The sequence below is a fragment of the Marmota flaviventris genome, chromosome 5, assembly GCF_047511675.1.
Source record: "Marmota flaviventris isolate mMarFla1 chromosome 5, mMarFla1.hap1, whole genome shotgun sequence".
In the NCBI taxonomy this organism is placed as follows: domain Eukaryota; kingdom Metazoa; phylum Chordata; class Mammalia; order Rodentia; family Sciuridae; genus Marmota; species Marmota flaviventris.
This window is the reverse complement of record NC_092502.1, coordinates 142,528,155-142,547,895: the sequence shown is the minus strand read 5'-3', so window position 1 is coordinate 142,547,895 and position 19,741 is coordinate 142,528,155. Positions and strand designations below refer to the sequence as shown.

The 19,741-nt window shown below is 36.4% G+C and overlaps 1 protein-coding gene across 3 annotated transcripts in view; it reads right to left on the bottom strand.

The window, feature by feature from the left end:
• Positions 1 to 202: 202 nt before the first annotated feature.
• The window catches only part of C5H5orf22 (chromosome 5 C5orf22 homolog), a 30,192-nt gene continuing 10,653 nt past the window's right edge, over positions 203 to 19,741 (bottom strand). For 2 of the 3 annotated variants that reach the window (XM_071612634.1, XM_071612635.1), the window contains exons 8-10: positions 18,568 to 18,707; positions 15,140 to 15,242; positions 203 to 1,303 (exon numbers count right to left, since the gene is read on the bottom strand). In XM_071612634.1, the coding sequence (XP_071468735.1) occupies positions 1,247 to 1,303; positions 15,140 to 15,242; positions 18,568 to 18,707 (300 nt within the window). In that variant the 3' untranslated portion in view covers positions 203 to 1,246. Of the gene's footprint in view, positions 1,304 to 11,925; positions 15,243 to 18,567; positions 18,708 to 19,741 lie in introns of those variants that run through there. The other variant, XM_027936192.2, reaches the window with a different exon arrangement.

Sequence of the window (19,741 nt, the reverse complement as noted above, 5' to 3'; positions counted from 1 at the left end):
AATAACATTCTATCCTTGTGACACATATTCTAGTGACTTTTATTCATAGTTCATTAAAAAATCATTATCAGAAATCAGTTTAAAAATCTAGCAAGGCTAATTTAAGTGACTGATCAATAAGACTGAAGAAAACTTAGATGCAAATGTGATAGAATTATTAAAAAAAAATTTTATTATAAGTAACTTAAATCATTGCCCTCTATGATATATCAATGTCACAAAACTCAAGAATTCCTTTGATAAATCTAGTAGTCTATTGCCATCTTGTGTTCAAACTACTCAATTATGTAGCTTAGTCACAAAGGTTCTGTGTTAGTTTCCTATATGGCAAAGGGAATCTATCCCTCTGAAGGTTCAAGTCTTTTAAGTCTGCTGAAACAAACTGGTTTATAGACAGGTTAATCAGGGGAAAAGCATACCAATTTACTTATGTGTACAGGGCAGCACAGGAAGGTGAGTACCTAGTAACTCAAAGAGATTCAGAAACTTATATTCCTGTCTTCAAAGGGGAATACAAAATAAGGGAGGTGGTATAGGCAGTGTATTGGGGTAGTAAATTATTTTTAGAGAAGATGAATAGAATAGATCTGGACAACAGACAATTGCCTGGAACAAATTTTGCTGGGCTCTAGGTGCGATGTTTGATTTGCAGTCTCTTCCTCTGATGAGTTTAATCTTGCTTGGCTAATGAAATTTCAGTAAGAGGATTGAAGCCAATTGTGTTCCTTTTTGGTAGATCCTGTCTTTAGGTAGATAAGGGAACTTCAGAGAAAAGCTTCTCCCTGCACTGTGGGAAAGGGAAACAAGGGAAGATCAGAGGGACCAGCTTCTTAGGCCTTCCAATTTCCAATTTCCTTTAGTTCAAAGTGCTCAGCATGTCCAAATGCTATCTTTTGTGGTGGTGTTTCCTGAGCCTCAACACTGCTGTAGTAAGTTACTGAACTCGGTGGCTTAAAACAACACAAATTTATTATTTTATAATTCTGTGGTCTTAAGTTTGAAATGGGTCTAAAATCAAGGTGTCAGCAGGGCTTCATTCCTCTCCTTTAAAGGCCCCAGAGGAGAATGTTTCTTTGCCTTTTGCACCTGTGGACGTGCCTTCATCCTTTGGCTGGTGGCCCCTAATGTCCTAGAGCCAGCCATGGTTGGCTGTCTTCACATCATATATGGTCTTCACAAGAGCCCTCGTGACCCCACTGGGCCCATCTGGATAACCTAGGATACTCCTTATCTCGAAGTCAGTGGATTAGTTGCAATTCCCTCTTGCCATGTAACAGCTATGTGGAATCCAGGCCAACTGCACCTATGAGGGGAGGGATATTATTAATCTGTCAATCACAGAGTCTGTTAATTTTTTTCTAGTGGCAAGTATGCTACTTTTGTTCTTTATTACATAAAAAGGCATTAAATCAAACTTATTTGTAATTTGCAACTGATGAACAGAAAAAGAAACATCACTTTCGCCAATGTCTAAAAAATTAACTAAGTGTTTAGAAATCCTCACAGTTTACTGATCTCAGCTAGAAAACCCACTGAATATAAAAATAATGCAAAGTGAATCTTAAAATCATTTCAATTTAACAATTGCAGATGTAAACTCAAATATTGCTTGATAATATATAAAATATACAAGTAAAGGTCTTTTGTTTGTTTGGTTACTGGGCATTCCAAATCCAGTCAAAATTAAATTCACAAAAATTCAAAATTAGAAACTCCTGAAGGGGTTAAAAGAGGAGAGAAGGGGTAGGGAGGAGGCATGAGGTAATTAATGATTGTGAAATGTTATGATTATTATTATCCAAACTACAGGTATGAAGACACAAATTGATGTGAATATACTATGTATACAACCAGAGGTATGAAAAGTTGTGCTCTATATATGTAATAAGAATTATAATGCATTCCGTTGTCATATATAAATAGAAAAAAAGAAAAATAAAATATTATAGGTAAAAAATTCCCCTTCTAGTCCTAGTTTATTAAGAAGTTTTTGTTTTTAAGTCATGAAAGGTATTGAATTTTGTCACAGGCATTTTTGCATTTATTGAGATGGTTATATGATTTTTCTTCTTTATTCCGCTAATGTAGTAAATAGCATCAGTTGATTTTAAATGTTAAGGCAAGCTTGACTCCCTGGAATAAACCCTAATTATGATGTATTAGCCTTCCTTTTTATGTACTGCTGCTTTCAACTTGCTAACATTTTGTCAAGGATTTTTGCATCTTGAGACATGTTGGTCTCCAAATTTCTTTGCCGGCTTTGTCTTTGTCAAGTTTGGGCAGGGTTATATTGGCTTCATAAAATGACTTGGAAACAGTTTCTATCTTCTAAAGTAGTCTGTGTAAGATTAATATTATTTCTTTCTTCAGTGTTTGGTAGAATTCCCAAGGGTAACCATCTGGGCTTGAAGTTTGCTTTGAGGGAAGGCTTTCGATTGTCAATTTAACTTTTAAAATTAATGCAGTTATTCTGACTTTCAATTTCTTTTGTGTCAATTTGGTAAATTGTGTTTTTCAAGGAACTCTTTCTTTTCATCTAACTTGTCAAGTTCATTGGCATGAAGTTAACATGTATAAGGTCCATCTGTAGTGATGTCCTTCTCGTTTGTTTTTTTTGGTACCAGAAATTGAACCAGGGGTGCTTAACCACTGAGCCACATCTCCAGCCTTTTTTATTTTTTAATTTTTGAGACAGGGTCTCGCTAAGTTGCTGAGGCTGGTTTTAACTTTTGATCCTTCTGCCGCAGCCATTTGAGCTGCTAGGATTACAGGTGTATGCCACTGCACCTTCCCCACCTCCCGCTTCACTTTTGATGGTGGTAATATGTACTTTCCCTTCATTGTTTTCCTGATCAGCCTGAAGAATTCCCAAAAGTATTTTGTGGCAGTGCTCCTTTTCCCCACAAAGAGCAAAAAAGATGACATGTTGGTATACACCCAAATAAGGCAGACAATCTAGGTGACCCTTCATTTCCTCCATGATGGGTTCCTCACAATGTGTTTTGGGTGACTACAATAAGAAAACTTGGGGAGATAAAAACAAACATTACTTATAAGTGCTAATGACTATGATAATACATATATATTTCAAGTGAAATTTTATGTTGAGTTTTTGTTGGTATATGGACATTAACACATATCACATATACACATATTAAACAGAAAGTTTACTATTTTAACTTCTTAATTTTTTTTCTTTCTTTTTTTGCAGAGCTGGGGTTTGAATCCAGGTCCTCTACCACTCTACCACTGAACCACACCCTGAGCCCTTTGACCATTTTTAAGTGTACAGTTCAGTGGCATCAAATGCATTCACAATGTTGTGCTGCCATCATACCTATTTCCAAAACTTTTTTTGTCATCCCCAACAGAAACTCTGCACCCATGAAACAGTAACTCCCCATTACCCCTTTTCCCCAGGCCTTGGCAACCTCTACTTTCTGTAGAATAACTTGGACTATTTTAGGTATTTCATATAAGTGGAATCATACAATATTTGTGTTTTGCTTATTTTACTTAGCACAATGTTTTTTAATGTCTGGTTTGATCTGTTTTCATGAATTAATTTATTTGCTCAAGTGCACTCTATGTATACTGTTATGAGGCAAGTGTAGAAGTATTCCACGCTCAAGACCAAGGGGTCACAATGGGAGCAAATCGGGCACCATAAGGCAGAGACTCTGATTCGGGGAGACGAGATATTTTCTGTTGTCTGAAAGGCTTGGTTAACTCATCTGAAGATGTGGTAAGCAGAGACACTAAAATGTTTGCATGAGAAGACCAGCCTTCCATGCTTGAAGCCCTGAGTTCAATCCCTATCACCATACATGCACACACACAAACCTTCATAAGTAATTTTGCTGAACTGACAGTAGTTTAGTATCGAAGAAAACCTTTCCCCCAACAATTTTAGGATATCACCAAATAACTTCTGACCTTCTTAAGAAGTACAGATTCTATACTGGATATGGCAGTGCACACCTGTAATCTCAATGACTCAGAAGGCTGAGGCAGATGGATTGCAAGTTCTAGGCCAGCCTTGGCAACTTAGTGAGACTCTATTTCAAAATAAAACAAAAAAGGCTGGAGATAGCTCAGAGTTGTAGAATGCTTGCCTATCATTAGCATAATGTCTTTAAGGTTCATTAGGTTGTAGCATGTATCAGAATTTCATTTCTTTTTATTTTGGACGAATAATATCCCAGTGTATATGTACATCACATTTTGTTCACCCATTCATCTGTTAATGGACATCTTGGTTTGTTTCCACCTTTTGACTACAGTGAATAATGCTACTATGAACGTTAGAATACAAGTATTGTTTCAGTTGCTATTTTCAATTCTTTGGGGTATATACAGAGAAGTAGAATTGCTATATCATATGGCAATTCCATTTTTAACTTTTTGAGGAACTGCCAAATTGTTCTGCACAGTGGCTACATCATTTGGATATTACTTCTTTATCAGACATAAGATTTACAAATATTTTCTCCCATTCTGTGGATTGTATTTTAACTCTTTTAATAGTGTTTTATATGTTAACTTACTGGCTCTGTTTCTCTGGAGAACCTTACTGCAGGTGTCCTTTGATGTACAAAAGTTTTTAATTTTGATGAAGTCCAACTTTTCTATTTTTACTTTATTACTCTTGTTTTTGTTATTCCCCAAAAATGATTACTAAATACAATGTCAGAAAGATTTTCCTTATGTTTTCCTCAAAGATTTTATGGGTTTAGCTCCTAATCTTAGGTTTTTGTTCTTCTTTTTTAAATAATAGCTTTCACTTATTGAATAATTACTATGCATCAGATGCTGCCTAATTTTATATGCATGAGCTTTTAAAAAATGGTACCATTTATTAAATGAGGAGTATTTTCCTTATCTGATGATAAAATTGACCACCGTTGTCTCTGTCTCATGTAGTGATCTACAGTTTTATTAGGGTAACCTCAACAACTTAAAAGTTATTTGCCATAGTCTCATTGTTCATATTTTATTCATTTCTTAGTGTCTCTTTTTAAGGTTATTAGGAATTCTGTAGTCTTTGTTTGGCATCTATTGTGAATATTGGCAGTAAGGTTCATAATCACATCAGGTTCCATGCTTAGAAAAATTGTGAATTGACTCCTTGCCAATCTTAGATTTTCTCTTTGACTTGACATTGAATATGGCATTAGCATTATATATAACATTGCAGTTTTTGTCATCTTGGTCAGTAGTATGACTGAGTTTTTCTTTTGTAAGGGAGAAAAAGAAAAAATATTTTCCTCACCTATCACAAAGTTGATGGTTGATGCCCCCTTTTTACTTTGGTAAAAGAGACAACAAATGGAATTTGAACTCTTGCGTACTCCATGAAAAATGATGCTCTAAATTCTTTGGCATATTTACTGATTTTTAATAAAGGATACAGATGAAGAGATGCACAGGGTTAGGTATTGAGAAGGGATGAGGAGCTTCCATGTCCTCTGTAGCCTGACACTCTACAGGAACCTCCATGTGTTCAGCTATCTAGAAGATGCTTTTTCTTATTTTTTGCAGTGCTAAGGATGGAACCCAGGGCCTTGTCCATGCTAGGCAAGTGCTTTACCACATATTTTTTTTCAGTTTGTTCTTTTCTATACTTATAGTTTAACTTTTCATGTTTGGGAGTTTTTACAGAAGTTTTAAATTTAAACGTATTTAAAATTTAATCTCTCTCCTTGTAACTTTTCTTTTTTAAGGTTTTCCTACTCCCAGAATCATAAATACAGTCTTAAAATACTTTTATTTTTGATATTTAGTACATATGTAATTTTTATTCATAGTGTGAGGAAAAGATCAACTTTTCTCCGAAATGCATGGCTAATTATCCTAATACTATTTCTTGAATAGTCTAGCTTTTACCACTGATAGACTTCAACCTGAATAGCTGACTGAACACATGGCATGTCCTTGCCAATTCTTCAAGAGTCCTTAGTAGAACCGAGCTTCTGCTGACTAGAGCTCAGTTAATCTTATTAATATACCTTTTTAAATTTACCTTTATTTTTTGTGGTGCTGGGAGTAAACTTTGGGCTTCACTAATGCTAGGAAAGTGCTCTACCATTGACCTACCCCTTTGCTACCTTCCTATCTCAATGTCATTCTCTCACTTCCTGATATCATCTCCCAAGTACACTACATGCACTCAGATCCTTCCTTGCCTCAGTGTCTGTTTTTAGATGGCACCAGAGATGGTCCTAGAAGGTAGATTCTCAGGATGGGATTTTAAAATTTGCTGACGACCTGGTCAGGGGGCAACAGTAACTTCGTGCTGGTCTAAGAGGGATGCTAATAACCTATGGCTTGCTGTGACAGCTCATTGACTAAGATGATTTAGTCAGTTTTTCTCCACTGTGAACAAAAGACCTGACAAGAACAATTTTAGGAAAAGTTCATTTGGTGCTCACAGTTCCAGAGGTCTCAGTCCATTGCTCTGGGTCTGAGGTGAGGCAGAACATCATGGTGGAAGGGTGTGGTGGAGGAAAGCAGCTCAAGATATGACAATCAGGAAGCAGGGAGAGTGCTCCCTCACAGGGACAAAATATAAACCCCAAAGGTACGCTTCCAGTGACCTACCTCCTCTAAGCCAAACTCCACCAGCCTATAGTTACCAACCGGTTAATCCATTCGGTAGATAAATGCACTGATTAGACTTAACAAGCTCTCATAACCCAATTGTTTTACCTCTAAACTTTCTTACGTTGTCTCACACATGACCTTTGGGGGACACCTCACATCTAAACCACAAAACTTTCACCTGAGGATCTAGGAGGAAGTACAAGCAGAAGGGGAAAGCACTGGCCTCGGGAAGGATTGTGGAGGTTGCTGACATTTGTGAACTTTCCTAGAGGGCACACCAGGCAATTACCAACTCAGGGTATGCTTTGAATGCTAAGAAGGTTTCACGGCCAATTTTAATTAGCCCCTCATTTCTTGCTGTAGGAGGGCGGACTATGCTGCCTGTTAGCCTCAGAACATAATCATAAAAATGTTAGTAATATCACAATACTAAAAGGGAAGCAGTAGGATTGTGAAGCCTAGGAGAGTTATATTTTAAATAATCTTGAACCCCATATTCCTTTGAATCTTCAAAGAAAATTAAATGAAAAGGCATGCTTATTTATAAAAGGTCTTCCCTTTTCTCCCCTGCGGCTCATAATAGTTTCCGTCTTACTTTTCATTTTATTCAAACTTGATTCAATTGTAATTGATTTTGTTGTAAGGAGAGGATTGGGAGTTCAATTCTATTTTTAATTTTTTTCTAGGACAACTGGGACAATTAGTCCTCCTCACCCCCAGAATTAGGGATTGAACCAAGGACCTCACACATACTAGGCAAATGCACTATCATTGAGCTGTAGCCCCAGCTTTAGTTCTTCAGCATCATTTATGAAATAATTTATCTTTCTCCCCTGATATAAAATGCCACTTTTGTTATATATAAAATTTTACTATATAGTTGGGTTTTGTGGAAGAGAGTGCTAGGTGTTTACCAAATCTGTCCCTTCTTTTTCTGGGCACGTTAACAGGGTGCATTTCCATTTCCCTTGCAGTGAGGAATTGATGGGCCAGGCACATGCTGGCCTCCCAAAGGTAATCCTCCATCCTTTTCACCTTTATGCTAGGTGAGATGAAGTATCCTCTAGGAAAACCTTGGAAACTACATGTTGAGAATGGCAGAGCCAAAGATTCAAAGAGTCCAGAATTATTGCTTAGAGGAGAGTCTGCTGAGCAGAGACACATATTAGACTTTTTGAAAATGAGAAATAATTTTCATTTTGTATGAGCTGTTGTTTCATTTTTGTTAAGCCAGATGTTCTTACTTTAACTAATTTAGGCCTATTTCTGGATCCTGTTCTTTTTCATTCATGTTTGCTCATCTGCCAGTACTATCCTGCTTTAATTAATATAATTTCATAATGTATTTTACTCCCTAGTGGTGCTAATCCCTTTATTAACTGGTATTTTAATTTTTTTTTTCTGGTTCTCCTTGCATCATTTTTTCATCTGAACTTTAGAATCAGTTTCATTAGTTAAAATACAATCGCCAGCTGGCTGTAGTGGCAGGCACATGCCTATAATCCTGGAAACTTGGTAGGCTGCAAATTCAAGGTCAGCCTGGGAAACTTAAGAAGATCTTGTCATAACATAACATAACACAAATAAAATAAAATGATGAAATAATTAAATGGAATAACAACAAAAATAAAATAAGTAGGCAGGGGGTGTAGCTAGGAAGAACCTCTGGGTTTAATCCCCACCACTGCCTAAACAACAAAATAACAACAAAAAAGACCTCCTTGGTTTATTTACTGAAATTACATGTAGAGTTTGATATAGGTAGCATTGACATCTTTACAATCAATATTAATTCTTACACAGGAACAAAATATCTTTCCATAGTCAAGTTTTTTTCTTCATTTACAATCTTTACCAACTTTACTATAAAGTTTTATTTATACAGTCTAGTTAGTTTATTCAGTTATCTTTTTTTAAAGACTTTTTTAAGTCTTCAAAATAAATCTTCTTTCTATGATATTTTATAACTGGTTGTTGCTTATATAGTAATCCTGCTAGGATGCTGTGTTGTCTTAGAATGATGTCAAATAAAAATTAAATGATGAGTCTGACATCCAAGAAAAACACTTAAAAGCAAAAAAATCTTAAAAGTTTAAAAAATATCTATATCGCATAGCAGAAAAACAGATTATTTAGGGGAGATATGTTGTTCTGGAGTAATTCAGTCAAAGCATTTTCTCCTTTTTCATTAGGATTCCAAAGAGCTGTTAAATTTATAAACTTTTTAAAATGCTTTAAAACCAGCTTATAAACTATTGAAAAAATTTAGAAAGTATTTAACAAGCAAATATGGTCATGTTGAGGTTGAATGAAGCTCAATGGACATCATCAATATTCTCCACTAAGTTTCTAAATAACTTAGAACTTGGCACATTTAGGCAGATGGAGATACATGTATATCCTCATTAATAATAAAACTGATGTTAGAGAATATGGCTTAAGTCTGTCATCAACAGCTTCCTAATGCTGCACCCTAGAGACTGTCATCCACTGGCACCACTGAGCAACTGTAAGCCTCTTCCATGGTGTCGGCCCTCGAAAACCTGCGGCCTGGGAGAATGCGTACTTCTACAAGAAGGCATCCTGAAATTCTCTTTTATTCTTCCTTGCCCAGGAAGGTGTATAAGTGCAGACAAGGCTGAGGTATAACAGAAGGTATTTCTATTCCTCTCAAAAGAGAGGAATAAGTGTCACTCCCTTATATATTTTTAGGAATCAAAACTATATATACACAGTTTTTTGGATATTAGTATCTAATGTTAGATTTTAAATTTTAGGCAGAAATTCAAACTAAGTGTATTTTTGGGTCATGCTTACACAGTATTGTGAAACATGGTTCCTATTAGGTCTTACCTAATCCATAAGAGATAACATCATGAACACCTGACCCTCTCTGACTACATAAGTAAAGATTAAAAATCATGGGCTGGGGTTGTGGCTCAGTGGTAGAGCACTTGCCTGGCATGTGTAAGGTACTGGGTTCAATTCTCAGCACCGCATATAAATAAATAAAAAATAAAGGTTCAACAACTAAAAAAATATTTAAAAAGATTAAAAATTGTGAGTAAATGGTTTGCTTGCACCAAATGAAAGAGAAAGTTTTAAATTATGAATAACTCTGCTTAAAGCCCTCTGTTACTTCTTTCCTTATGAGAAAGGGTCTACCTCTTGAAATTCTGCTATTCATAGAACTATCATGATAACTCCTGGGGGGATTTAAGAAATTAGTATTCAGAGGAGAGATATGAGAAGAGCAGCTGGGACCTGGTACAGACATCACAGGGTATTCTATGTAGGGCTGAATTTGTAAATAGCTAGTGTTTACTGAAAGATTCCTGTGTGAGGGGCTTTATGTGCATTCTTCTTCACAGTATCCTGATGGGTGAAGTTGTATTGGGGAAACTGAAGCTGGGCATGGTGGCATACTCCTGAAAACCCAGTAACTCAGGAGGTTGGGGCAGATGGATTGCAAGTTTAAGGCCATCCTGGGTAACTTAGTGAGATCTTGTCTCAAAATAAAAAGGGCTGGGGATGTAGCTCAGTCGCAAAGCATCCCTGAATTCAATCCCCAGTACTGGTGGGAAAAAAAAAAGGTGGGGGACAGCTGAAACTTAAAGAGGTCTCACAGCTAGAACAAAGAGAAGGGGGCACTGGAATCAGGAGTTGGCCTCTATGCTACTATGCTCTATTGTATTTATATTTCTATCATGAAGTGTCTTACTTGGCTAGATCTGGCCATAACTCACCTTAAATGAGTACCATGGCCTCTAAGCAGTGCTGAAGGCTGCTCAGTAGGCTTCAAAGAGCTTACTGCTGTGGAAGAGTGGTACTGAAATTAGAAGTCATGGTAGGGATGCTTCTACCTGATAGAAGTAGCTGTAGGCTGGTTATTTGGGGAAGGCTCTCAAAAGAAGTGAAATCGTGTTGCCTCAGCCTTGTCTTAACCTGTTTTTGAATTATAGGAACCAAACTTCCAAGTACTAATTTGCAGAATGCCAGCTAACTAATTTACAGAAATATAGACACATCCTTCTAGTATATAATCAGAATATTCACTGCTCAGAGAACTTCTAAAATTCAATGTTCATGGAAACCTCCTTTGTCATCATAACTTCATCTGTTGAACTCAAGTGAGAGTAAAGGGAAAGTCTGGTGCTGCTGTCTGTAGTCCTACGAATGCAACCAGAACTATGAAAGTACAGAGGCAATCTAGGATAAGGAGCTGAGGAACCAGCACAACAGAAGTGCTACCACTGAAGGGGGCAAGGGTGCAGGGCACAGTGGGATTTATAAAGCTCATCCTCTTACTTATATGTGGAATCCAAAAGAAGAAAGGTGAACAGTGAGTGGGGTACAGAAAAATGGTAAACGGTGGTTATCATAAGCAGGGAGCAGGGGAGAGGAGAAAATGGAGAGGTTTAGGTTAAAGGATCCAGAATTGCAGGTGTGCAGGATGAGATCTAATATACAACGTGAGGACTTAGTTAAAATAATATTTGGGATTTTTGCTGGATGAGTAATTTTAGGTGCTCTTACCATCCGCCCCCACCACGAACACTATGTGAGTAGTCATATTAATTTACTTCGTTACACTGATCATTTCACTATGTATATATGTAAGAACATATTGTATGCCCTAAATATATAAGAAAAATGTATTTCTGAAAGAAGTCCAACAAAACCTACTTGAATTTCACAAAAGCACTTTCTCTTAAAATACATAGTGCAGGGCTGGGGTTGTGGCTCAGCGGTGAAGTGCTTGCCTGGCATGTGCAAGGCCCTGAGTTCGATCCTCAGCACCACATAAAAACAAATAAACAAAATAAAAGGTAAAAAAAAAAAAATACATAGTGCATGAAAAGAATTTTGTATGCACACACCTGAAACTGACAGTGAACAATTGGCAGTAAAATGGATCAACTGCCAGTGATCCAGGACTACTACTGCTAAACAAAATAAAGATCAGAAGAGATTACTACATAAAGATTGAGAAATATTGACTAAGCTTCATGGGAACCTGGAACACATAAAGACAGATATCTACAGATATCATTTCTAAATTATCACTCAGATTAATTAATAAAATTATCACTCAAGAGTATTAGCAAAGGCTGGACTTTTTAATGATATCTGTATATGTTTCCCTGATATGTACTTAGAATGCAAAAGAAGAATGTCTTGAGTAAATATCTTCCTATTTGGAATGTGCAGAAACATAATTTACTAATCTGGTTTTATTCAACAAGCGGGGACTAAATTTTTTTCTTCAAAGACACAATCACAGAACAAGAGAATTAAACAATCTGAGTGTTCCTGTAACAGAATTTGATGTTTTATTCAGCTTGAATTAAAGCAATGATGAATCACACTTGAGTTTCAGACTTATAAGATCAATGATATCAACATACTGTGATCAGAAGCAATTAATTAGTGCTATAGTTTGATTTAAAATCTTTTAAACTTTAGGACTGGGGATGTAGCTGAGTGGGAGAGTATTTGTCTTCAACGTGGGAGGCCCTGGGTTCAATCACTAGCATTGAAAAGAAAAAAGAAAAAAACAACCCCAAAATCTTTAAAATTTCAAAACACATCTTTTAATTTCTTTTAGCACATAAAATTATTTATTCATGAAAGTTATGCCTATAATTTAAAATAAATAAATAGCACAATTTTGCAATTCTGATTTTTACAAGAACATAAACCTCTCTGGAATATAATATTTTACCAAATTGGAAAGCTAAGTAAATTCAACACAAGCATTCAAAACCATCAGACTTTGGAAATCAACTTGGTGATAAGAAAAATTCATTGGAATACATAATCAGTGGAAAAATGGGGTCTGGTGCCATCTACTGAATGACCATAGTAATATGTTCTTGAATATTCATAAAATTAGGTAACCCTATGATTTTAGCTACATAAAACTTACAGTTGTGGATGAGTGCTGTTTTCTTTTGTCTTTACATGCCATTTTATCCTTTAAAAGAAGTGAAATTAAATGGTAGTTAAAATGGTTACTTAAAAAAGGGCATACTGAAGAGCAGGATGCTTTGGCAAATTGGGAAAATAAGAATTTCCATGATTAAGAGTGTCTCAAGAAGGGTTATCTTATTTTTATTTTAGGCAGGAACTCATAGGGGTAAACACCTGTTTGTTGTGGGAGGGGGGGTGAAGACACATCCCTTCAAGCTGTGTTTTTGTTTGTTGTTGTTGCTGTTTCAGATAAAGCTTCCCAGAGAAAAAAACGCATGAAACCACTTTAAACTAGCTCAAAATCACCAAGTTATTATTCAGGGTGACTTAGAGTGAAACTTGCTCATTATAATATCATAATGTTAAATTCTCCACCACAGAGGCACTCTCATCCACCATTTCAAACATGGACCCTGTGAAGAGACTGACCTCTAACTGCCATGTGCAGGAATGTGCTTACCACCTATGATAACAATCCCCCCCAGAAGGTGCACACAAGCCTCTCTCCAGTAACACCCCTTCATTCCATAAGAGGCACTATTTTGAGATAAGATCTCTAGTGTTCTCCTTAGCTGTTGCAAGTAGCAAGCCTTTCTTGATTCTTTCATCTCCTGGTTGTGCTTTTTGGCTTTGTGCTCATCAAGGGGTGAACTCATTTTGTTTGGTTGTATTATGAGGAGGCTGGTGGGGAGACAATTGTGTCCTTGGGTATTTATGGCAGGTCAAAATTAAAGATTTAATTTTCTCTACTTTTTCATAACAAGCTGGGTTATTTAAAAATTTATCAACTCAGACTGTCAATAAAATGGCATTTAAATAAAATGGAACAATGATAACTGATACCCACAATGACTATTAGGATGGGCAAAAATCCCTGAAGTGCTTTTCTGGTTAGCAAAACCAAAATCAAAAGGTTTTTTTTTTTGTAGTTGTAGATGGACATCAAACCTTTATTTTGTTTATTTTAATGTGGTGCTAAAGATTGAACCCAGTGCCTCACACATGCTAGGCAAGCACTCTGCCACTGAGCTACAGCTCCAGTCCCAAAAAGTGAATTTTTGTTTGGTAAATAAAGTTCATTCAACCAGGCCCTGCCCCTATCACCCCCAATACTGCAGACTGAATCCAGGAGCGCTCTAAAACTGAGCTATATCTTCAGCCCTTTTTCATTCTTTTTGAATTTTGATAGGGTCTTGCTAAGTTGCCAAAGCTGGCTTAGAGCTTGTGATCCTTGTGCCTCAGCCTGTCAAGTTGCTAGGATTATAGGTGTCTACTACCACCCCCAGGTTCAGACCTCTTTAATAAAACAGTGATGGAAGCTAGGCTGGGAGAAGAATGTCTGTAATCCCAGCAACCCATGAGGCTGAGGCAAGAGGACTGCAAGTTCCAGGCCAGCCTCAGCAACTTAGTGAGACCCTGTCTCAAGATAAAAAAATAACAAGGGCTGGGGATATAGCTTTGTGGTAGAGTGCCCCTGAGTTTAATATCCGGTCCTGCAAAAAATCCCAAACCAAAAATCAGAATCACAATGCTACTATTCACTTATAAAGAGAAATGAAGTTGTGATTTGTGGTACACAATGGATGATCCTTGAAAACATGCCAAATAAAAGAAGCGGTCACAAAAGAACAAGTAGAAAGTGGTTGTTTGGGGTGGGTGGGGGGCAGGGAGTGAATAAAATGGGTGGATCGAGTGATGGTATCTAATACAGGGTTTCTTTTTGAGGCAATGAAAATGTTCTAAAATTGACTGTGATATTGGTTTTGCATATATTCAAAAGTATATTAAAAATCATTGAATTGCACAGTTTAAATGTGAATTGTATGATATGTGAATTATATCTCAACAAACCTATTTTTGGAAAAAAAAAAATCACAATGCTGAGAGCATTACTGTCTGGCCACAATCCCAAGAGTCTTGGAAAGGCTAACTTCCTGTAACATTTTCATGGACTGGTAAAGGTTTATTTTTCTTGGTAGTAGCTTTTGCGAATGTTACTTTCTATAATGTCCAGAATATTCTGAGTACTAAGAGCATGCCTAAGATATGTTTGTGGTTGTTCTTTCTCTCATAACATTGTTCATGACCCATAATTTGCTTCTCATTTACCTCTTCCAAAAGGGCAGGGCCTTTCTGTTCATTACCACACACCCGCACTTGTTAATGTCTGGCACACATAAATGCTTAATAAATGTCAGCTGGTTGAATGGATAAATAAATATAAGAATGAATCTCATACAGATCAATTGACCTGGGAAGAAGGAGAAGAAAAAAAAATCCTCATAAATAAAGACAATAAAGAAAAGAAAGATAAGCAACAGTTGGGATTTGATGTAACAAAACAAAACAAAACAAAACAAAAACCCAAAAAACCCTGCCTTTGTTCAATTGATATTTGAAGATTTAAAATATCTGAAAGATTTCAAGTGATAGTAACATAAAAAGTGTTCTCTGGAAGACTTATTTACAAATAAGTTAATGAAAACTCTATTACTATAATAGGATGTAACAAGAACCTAGTGTTTTGTATATTTCAAGACGTAGAATATTCTGCTGAATATACCAGGTGAGTGTCTAGAGTCCCATAAAGGGAGTGCAGCACACTGAGGATCTTTTCTTGAATGGTGTCAACTTGTTCAGAAGGACAGTAATCATCCAGACTTGACCTGGAACCAAGAACAAAAAAGAGAAAAAATATACACAAATATAAGATAAAAACCACACTGTGAAGAAGGAAGAGGCTGCATGTGTTGATTTCAATGTAAAATAGAAATGTAGGTGTTTTCAATTCTTTCAACAGTTGAAAGTTAATAAATAATTACCCTGTCAGGCACTTTACATGAATTTTGTTCCTTAATTTTTTCAGCAATTCTATAAAACAGGTACAATTACCTCCCTATAAAGGAAATTAAAACAAAGAAGGATTAACCTGTGCAAGGTCACACAGTTAGTAAGTAAGTGCTAGTGACAGGTTTCAAACCATGTGATGTGATCCTAAGTGCTTACTAACTACTACTCTTCCCTGAAAGGGAGATGTTGCTGTAGGGCACAGGAATTTATCATCTCAGTGACTGGGTGTCTTTCTTATTTTTATTATGTTTACGCTAGGGCTAGAAATGAGTAGGGTAAAGGTTTTCTAGTTGATGAAAGGGTTCTACTTCTTCAAACAATTTGTTAATCCCATAAATGGAAAGGATCCATGGCTTGGTCCAAAATGAAATGCCGGAATTTGATGACATTAGGATTAATTTCCTATGTAGGATGAAGGAGAATGGAGCAAAGTGGGGTGGGCAGCAATTTGTATTTTGGGAGTCTTTTTAGAATTCCCTAAAAACAATTTGAGTTGCACTGAGCAGCTACAATGTTACTGACAATTACAGTATTAAGATGTGAAAAGATTTGATCAGTGACTCTTTGTTCTAGATTGGGGTGAGGAAAACCGTTTAGAGTATGAATGGAGAAAGTGGCATAGGAAATCCTTTTGGAAGAAACTGGAATTAGCAGTCTACTTCTTTGCATTTGTTATTAGAGATTAAAAAATAATATTAAAGAAATAATCTGTAAGACCTCTAACAAACTCATTTCATTCTCTGGTGACTGTGTTAGTTTTGAGGCTTGATGTAAACATTTAAGACACAATAAATAAATGATAAATAAAGTGTTAAATTTTTAAATACTAAGTTACACATATGGATAAAGACCCGCTTAAATCAGAAGACTACTGGGTTGAGGAGTCTCTCAAGGATGATCAGAGAATTCATACAAAAGTCATCCTTTCCATATAATGAAGTAGATGGTATCACTCGATACAGTGTTTTAGATGAACCTAAAGTGTTGGGAGAGGAATTTTTGTTGGTTGATTTGGGTTGAATGGTGAGCAGCCACCATACAGCTCAAACGAACTATTTCTTGTTGAATGGCATAAAACCACTTCCTTCAGTTCTATACCACAGCCACAGTTTCTTTAAAGAGTAAGGTTTCCTTATCAGGGCTGGAAACCTGAGTATTCTAGGGTGATGTCTGAGAAGGGAAAAGACTCAAATGTTTATGGCTTTATTGGATACAAGTGGCCAAGTCAACAACTTGCCAATTCTGATGGAGGTAGGGGCTCCTAGATTTAGCTAATATGGTTTGGAAGGGAAACAAAAGTAACTTGGTGGATGGAACTGTTTAGGTCAGTACAATCAATATACTGTTGTTACTTCTATATCTCAAAGTGTAGTAGTGCTGGGGATGTAGCACAGTGATAAGGTGCTTGCCTAGCATGTGTGAGGCCCTTGGTTCAATCCCCCCATTGCCAAAAAAAAAAAAAAACCCGTAAGAATCAATATGGTATATGCTCTATTTTCCACAAGTCATACAAGGAATTCTCCCAGTCAGGAAGAATGGAATGTGAAGAAGAAAATCAGCTCTTAGCTTACTCTTGGGCTCTTTTACACAGTGGAAACCTTTGGCTTCAGTAGAGGCCTCTGCCTTAAATTCCAGTTTTGGGGTATGTCATCTTGGATTCAACAACTAACAAAATGAAGATAGCCCAGCAAGCCTCAACTAGCGGAATGAAAACTGTTTAAACTGCAGATTCATAGGACCACAGTGTCTTAGCTGTACATGAAACAATAGCAGGCTTTTGTTAAAAGAGAAATTTATCTCCTACTTTGTTCCTGAAACAAAATTTCTGGCTTAGTAGGACCCTCAGTTTGTGGAGGTCAATCTAACTGGGCCTTGTTGGCTAACTTGAAAGCACTAGAATGTTGTATCTGCTTTAATTTGTCTTCATATACTCCAAAATGAAAGTGGTCACTCCTCAGTGAACAGATCACAAGGATTTCTCAACACTGTCCAGTACTTCATTTCATAAACCATGGCCTTACTCTTGGGCTTTTTTACACAGTGCATTCTGATTGACCCTTGGGCTATTGCTGTGGCCTAGCTATTGTAAATTCCAATTAGAAACTATCTACAGATTTAAAAAAAAAAAAAAAAAGACCTGCTTAAAAGTATCTTATGTAAAAGCTTTACTTATAAGCTTTAATAAGGGTATTCAATGGCTTTCAAATTTTTTGGGCTGGGATTGTGGCTTAGTGGTAGAGTACTTGTCAGGCAAGCATGAAGCTCTAGATTTGATCCCTGCTCTGTGGTGGTGGTGGTGATTTCTAAATTCTTTTAAACACTACTGCAATGGTACTTTATGGGAGCTACCCCCAAGAGGGGGTTTTGGAAATTTGTAGGTATATTTTTGATTGACATAGTGACTAGAGGAATATTATTGACATTCAAGAGACTGGGGGAAGAGGGCTAAACTGTTGGGATGCTTTCAACAGTCCTGCAATATGAATAATTATCCCTATGTCCTGTGTACTTTTCCAAAATCATGGAGCATTCACCAAGTGAGAAACCAATTTTTAAATTTTTGAGCCTAGAATTTAACACTTGTATTTTTTGAAAATGGATTAGATATTAACGAATTTTCCAGGAGTGCAACTACTCTGTGAATTAATACTGGACTTTTAAGGTAAGGCCTTTATTAAGAAGCTATTCAATAATGAGAACAATCACATCATCGTGGTAGTGCTATTGGTAGTATTTAGCATGTGGTTATCTGTCTGCCTTTGTAACTGCTATGCTAGTGATGCTAAAGATGCATCTGGTCTAGTGTTTTAATACATATTGTAGGCTCTGGAGAGAGTCTGTTCCCTGGCCTTTTCTAGCTTCCAGAGGCTGCCTCATTCTCAGCTTGTGGCCCCATTCTTCACCTTCAAAGGTGCTGCATAGCACTTTCCAAGCTTTTTCTCTCTCTGATTCTGATCTTTCTGCCTTCCTTTTCTTAGGATCCTGTGATAATACTGGTTTACACAGATAAACTCTTCATCTCAAAATTCTTAGTTAATCACACTCAAATTCCCTTTACCACAATAAGGCAGCATATTCACAGGTCCAGAGATTAGGACATGTATGTCTTTGGTGGGCCGTTATTGAGCTTACTGCACTTACCTTGCAATTGTCACAAGAGTAGGTTTTGGTAAACTTTTCAGTAAGCAATATACAGACTGAATAAGGTACTCAATTTCTTGCTCTGTGCTGATATGGTGAGGAAGTTCTGAATAATCACAGGTTAGACCAGCTTGGTGAACCTGAAAATAAGACAATTAAATTGTACTGTAAGACTGTTGATCTTAAAAGATTCTTTGATCATTAATGGCCCTAATAACAACATATCTTCTAATTTTTATGGATTAGGATTGTTTTCCTTAAAACTTTCTAATCCACAGAGGTTATTTGCATTCTGAAGTTTTGGTAGAATTGGCCTGTACAATTGTCTGGGCCAATATCTTTTTTTAGGAATAATTCTTTACTTCTTTATTTTATGATTATCAGTTTCTCTTTGAGTTGATTTTGATAGTACATATTTTCTGGCAAATTATGTTTTATTTAGATTTTAAAAGCTGATATAAAAGTGTATATAATATACACACTCCACTTTTTATGCTATTTCATTTACTTTTTAAATACAGGCACTCTATATTACATTCAAAGCTTTGATACAATAGAATGTTTTCCTCCCACTTTAACATATTGTTTTCTTGCATATCCTTTGTATGTATAACCACACATTACCAGTATCTATCTTTTTTTTTTTTTTTTGGTGTGTGTGTGGTATTGAATCCAGGAGTCCTCTACTACTGAGCTATGTTCCCCTATACCCTCCTGTTTGGGGTACTGGGGCTTGAACACACAGACTTGTGTATGCTAGGTAAGCACTCTACCACTGAACTATATTCCTAACCTGTTTTATTTTTTATTTTGAGACAGGGTCTCTCTAAGTTGCAGAGGCTGGTTTTGAACTTTGCAATCCTATCTCAACCTCCTAAATAGTTAGGATTACAGGTGTGTACCACTGAGCTTGGCTAGATATGTTTTAAAGATAAATAAATGGTATTCCAGTCTTACTTTATTAAAGTAAATAGGTTTGAAAGCTAGAAGTGGCTTGCAGGTTGTCTTTTTTCAACTTCAACTTTGAAGTTTGAAAACTGGAATACAAATATATCATAGCTTTATCTAGAGTACATAAGTATAAAACTTAGAAAAACACTGTACTTTACTGGTGGCTTTGGATATACGCCAAAGATATAATTGGCAGTGATCAGTTAATGATGGATTCTGCATG